Source organism: Erigeron canadensis, chromosome 5, assembly GCF_010389155.1.
Source record: "Erigeron canadensis isolate Cc75 chromosome 5, C_canadensis_v1, whole genome shotgun sequence".
Classification (NCBI taxonomy): domain Eukaryota; kingdom Viridiplantae; phylum Streptophyta; class Magnoliopsida; order Asterales; family Asteraceae; genus Erigeron; species Erigeron canadensis.
Genome location: NC_057765.1, coordinates 41,646,048 through 41,651,187, shown reverse-complemented (window position 1 = coordinate 41,651,187; position 5,140 = coordinate 41,646,048). Strand labels below are relative to the sequence as shown.

Genomic DNA, 5,140 nt, shown 5'->3' with positions numbered 1-5,140 from the left:
GTGTAGTGACTAAAATTATTTACCAAACTAGTATAGTTTCAAAATTATTTACCATTTTAGTATAAAACCTTATTAACATTATATTTGTTAAATTTAAAAATTGAAAAGAAAAATCAAAAGCAATGGGTAGACCTATAAACCTCTAGGCTCTAACACTAATTACCTCCAATTCACATAACCTAAAATAAAATCATTAAATATAAACATATAATAAATTAATAATGATACATTATTTGCCCAGGTAATCAAACACTCATCCATTTTTAGCTTGTGCGAACTTGCCGCCAACTTGGTTGGTTTCAGAGTTTGTTATTTAATAAATAATAATCATCGACGGCAAAATCATCTGATTGTAGCGCTCGTCGGATGTCACTGTTAAATTGTGAATTTGGTCCCCTGATTGTGTATCTCGTTTGTAAATTAAGCTGAAGTCCACGCCATCTGAAAACCATATTTGTATTCATTTGGTTGATGAGAGGTCTATCATGCAATAAATTTTGTTATTGAAAGTCTAGTGACATTTACAATTTGAATTTACTTCCTCTTCATTGGCTTGTTTTGTTTTAAAAATAGATGTATTGATACATGAATGAGTATATAGATTTATATAAGAGATGGGTACTGACTAATGAGCAAATGATCTTTTTATATAAAATTTTACTAGATCTTAAAAAATAAAATATTATGGCTTTGAGAACTGGTGAGTGATTAGTGTTTATGAATTTGTTTCCTGGTCTACAAATAGCTTACAATCTTTATAATGTTAAAAATAGGGTTCCAAACCTTTCTCTAATAATCAGGTAAGCTTTCAAGCCCCTTGACTTTCTATTAGATTAGTTTAGTCAAGGGCGCTGTGAACTGTAATTGTGAAAAGGTTGGAAGATCTGGCCAAAGAAGGTGATAGCCCTGTAGATTCGTTCCCATGGTTCGATCCTTTCCAGTAAAACGCGGCGTGTTCGAAAGTTTTCTACTAAAATGGTAAATATTTTTAAAACTACACTAATTTGGTAAATAATTTTAGTCAATATACTATTTTAGAAAAAAACTCATAAATAAGTTACATCAAGCACCCTTCGACTTTCCTCTTCTTCTCTATTAGTCCTTTTGCTCCAAGATTGAGTCTTGAACAACTTGAGTCCCTTCACTTCTTTATTTCTCAAAACCTGCACAATTCTGATAATAACAATAAGAATAAACACAAGATATATCATTCAATTAAGCTATATAATTAACACATATACTAGGTTTCAACACAGCCAAAAGTTGAGTTATTCGCCATAATTAGAGGCTCCATAAACTCGTCAAGAAAACTCCTGGGCATGTTCTCAAGCAGCAACTCAGCTTGTTCATGCTGCCCAGAGGCAAGAAGGGCCTGATGCATGCTGCAAAAGAAATTCACAAAAAATCAAATAACCATTTTAGACAACGCACAAACCTACCCAAAATAGAAAAAACTGGAACTTGGTTATCCATAATGGAATTCACTGAATTCCCGTAAAGATTCTAACACAGTTGCGGGTGCTTGTTGCCTGTTGGAAGAAAATTAATGTCATAATATACGTATATGTCAGATAGTATTAGTGGGTTAAAAACCCATAGTTTACACTAATGGGTCAAGTAGAAAACAGGCTATTCGTGTTTGGGCCATAGGCCAACAAACACCCCTTTGTAAATAGAATAGGGCTGTGTCGTTTAGATAGAAACGTTGCCAACTATTGCTAGTTTACAGTTAGAGCGGTTTATAGAGAAACCACAATATACACCTGATGGAGACAACGATTCATTATGCATATATAGATATCATGTATTCAGTTTTTAAGTGTGTCTCAATTACAATGTAAACATTATTGTTTGTTGTAATAGAAATCGACTTCTTGTTAATCTTGTGTTTAAATCCGATCCTGGAGACAAAGGGAATTCCGATTCCCTACATTGATATCAGAGCCTAAGGCTCCAAGATTGCAAGAAAATATATTCAACTTTGATCAAAAAGATCAAAAGGCGTGATTGATCGCTCGTTTCTGAAACAGGGAAACGAATTACTAGGAGAAGGCACCAATAGAATTGTTAGTGCAACAATTCTCAAGAAAGAAAGAAAACAGTTCGAAGAAGAAAGGAACAGGGATTCTCGTTGAAGGCAAACAAAGTATTGTTTGTTGGGTGTGCGTTTTAAACAGAAGAAATAATGCCACGCTGGTATTTTTGAATGGTATTGTGGATGTTAACCAGAATTGAAAAGGGAAAAGAACACAAAGCCGTGTTCTGTTTGTACAAAAAGGAAAGAACATAGATTTTGTTCATGTAGATTTGAAAGGAACATCATATCTTGATGTTTTGGATGTTACAGGATGAAAAAGAGTTTCTTTTTTTTTTTGGCAGACTCGACATAAGAACAGGAACAGAAGAGGAAGACAAACACACTTACATATGTATGCAAGAATCGAAGATGGAAACACCACTAATAAAGACGGTTATACAACATGCTTCTGTGGAACAAAGATATGTTAATAAAACTAATTACAGTAGATTTGCGTTAAACAAACCCAAGGAAGAGTTTGTAGTGTGGTGAAGATGGAAACCGGGAGGAGTATTTCAAGAAGGATTAAAGTAAATCAAGAAAAACCAGGAGTCTTTGTCAAAGGTTACAATAAGGATGAAAGTGTTGATCAAAAACGCGAAGAATCATTTTTATGCTTGGACTGGACCTCTGAATTCTTAATGTGGAGATGGGTGATTCATGGATGAATCAAAGAAAGATCCATCAAAGAAAATTTGTAATCAAGAAAGACACCACGTTTGGGAATTAGTTTCATGAGGCTACGATGTTGCCTTAAAGAAAGGAAGAACATAAAGCAGGAGCATGAAGATTCATAGATAAAAGGCTGCTGCAAGTATGGTCTAAATGGAGAAAACAATCAGACTTGTAAACGTAGAGCCGACAACAAGTCAAAAGCATGAGCTTATATGCAGTAACTATGTAAGATCAGAAACATGAACCCTAGAAGATCAAAGATAGAAATAATGATCATGACTGATCAAAATAAAAGGAGTCAAGTTCAAGTGCAGAAGATATTTTGACATTAGGGGGGAATATGTTGGAAGAAAGTTAATGTCAAAATATACGGGTTAAAAACCCATAGTTTAGACTAATGGGTCAAGTAGAAAACGGGCTATTCGTGTTTGGGCCATATGCCGACAAACACCCCTTTGTAAATAGAATAAGGGCTGTGTCGTTTAGATAGACACGTTGCCAACGATTGTTAGTTTACAGTTAATTAGAGCGGTTTATAGAGAAACCACAATATACACCTGATGGAGGCAACAATTCATTATGTATATATAGATATGATGTATTCAGTTTTTAAGTGTGTCTCAATTACAATGTAAACATTATTGTTTGTTGTAATAAAAATCAACTTCTTGTTAATCTTGTGTTTAAATCCGATCCTGGAGACAAAGGGAATTCCAATTCCGTATATTTCCTAGTTAATTACTTTCTATGCAATTGGCTATTCAAGTGCCAACAAGTTTTGTACTATAAATTGCATTTTATCACATTATATAGTTGAACCCAAGTCTAAACACAAGATAGAAGAAGGGGACGGGGCTATAATTAGGGCCAATTGGATATAATGCAACTGACCTAAGATACGCATAGGTTTAGTGACTCGCAACTAGAATAATATAATGCAACTGACCTAAGATACGTAAGCTGATTGTAAGGCAAACCAGCTAACTCATACTCTTTCCAAACAAGCCCAGCACCTTCCTTTGCAGCAACGCTTGAGGCGAGCAAAAAATCAGGACACCCTCGTGGGGGTCTAATACGCAAATCTTCCTTAATTGCTCGAAAGAGATCGATGCCGAACTGAATGCCAGCTGGCTCCGTGTTCGTGATTTCAACAAACGCCTGAGATCAACATATGAAGAAAACTTCATTTATTTTCTTAAATGTTTTATAAGAGGGGAAAGCCTCGTTAGTTATTTTGCAAAAATGTAAGTTGAAATCAACCCATTTCTTATTTAAACCATTGCCCACCCCGTCTATACAAAATATTTAGTTATATCGTCGTCAAGCTAAGCAACAAGATTTATGATAGATACATAGATAGGAAAAAACCAATTACCCCGACAAAAATGCTGTTAATGTGGAAGTCACGAGTGGCCTTCTGCACCCGTTGCTTCAACAAATCATATGTCGAGCTATTTCAAAGTAAACTATGTGAGACAATAATAGTACTTAAAACAAAACAAAAACGATAGACAGACCACAAAAGTTTGTGCCGAATACAAAATGATATGATCAAGTCACATCCTTTAACCCAAAGATCATGATCCTCTAACTCATAGAGTAGCTCACATTCATCTTGGCCATGTTGCTGATAACATTTTCAGATTCTTAAGGGCAATGAATGAAAAAGTATACAAAAAAAAAGCAACTTAACAAAGGATTATATAAAACTCTTACAATAAGAAGTAAAACAGCTTGCGGCTCCAAATTTTCCCCATCTCATCATAAATAACAAGGGCATCAGACATATGCCCTTTTATTGCAAGTTCGGATACAAGAATGCTTTTAGTTGCTGGGGTTGATGAAAATAAAGCCATTGAAGACGACATCGTTTTGCAATTTTTGTAATAGAAAGATCAGAGTGTGTGTTTTTTTAGTGTGGGTGATTGTTGAAGATTATCTTCAAGGCTGAGAATTGATGGGGTTTTGAGAATATGTAATGTAAGCATTTAATTTTTCAAGGTTTGGTGAAAGTTTTCAAAACGGGAAATTCTACGATGATGGGGCTGTGTTTTTTAGTGTGGCATGGCCATCCACATCATTCCAATATTCCAAATTAGATATTACTTAAATCAAAGCTAATTAACGTGGGTTAATTAATTTTGTTTTTATCTTTCTCTCTCATTCCAGCATGTTATCACCAAATAACATTTTTCTTTTTTTGATTCAAAGATATCGAAACAAAAAATTCCAGGTCTTTATATGCCATTAAGAGGCTCATAACTCATAAGTAATTGATATGTTTATAAAGCAATGAAAAAAAACCCAGGATTGCAATTATGTTTATCAATCACTCATAAAACACTTTACAACATATGACGTTCAAAGGAATATAATCAAAATTATACA

The 5,140-nt window shown here is 34.3% G+C and overlaps 1 protein-coding gene across 3 annotated transcripts; it reads right to left on the bottom strand.

Annotated features, from left to right (window-relative positions):
* Positions 1 to 983: 983 nt before the first annotated feature.
* On the bottom strand, positions 984 to 4,788 carry LOC122602036 (pentatricopeptide repeat-containing protein At4g04790, mitochondrial-like). 3 transcript variants are annotated; one of them, XM_043774769.1, is made up of 5 exons: positions 4,469 to 4,788; positions 4,128 to 4,203; positions 3,699 to 3,910; positions 1,242 to 1,382; positions 984 to 1,163 (listed from the first exon to the last, which is right to left on the bottom strand). In XM_043774769.1, coding segments are annotated over exons 1-5 (582 nt in total). In that variant the 5' UTR covers positions 4,621 to 4,788; the 3' UTR covers positions 984 to 1,162. The 3 variants fall into 3 exon arrangements, 1 of the variants encoding a protein (XP_043630704.1); XR_006324145.1 differs by having other exon boundaries at positions 984 to 1,382; positions 4,128 to 4,379; positions 4,469 to 4,513; XR_006324144.1 differs by lacking the exon at positions 4,469 to 4,788 and adding an exon at positions 4,270 to 4,432 and having other exon boundaries at positions 984 to 1,382.
* Between the last annotated feature and the right edge of the window lie 352 nt (positions 4,789 to 5,140).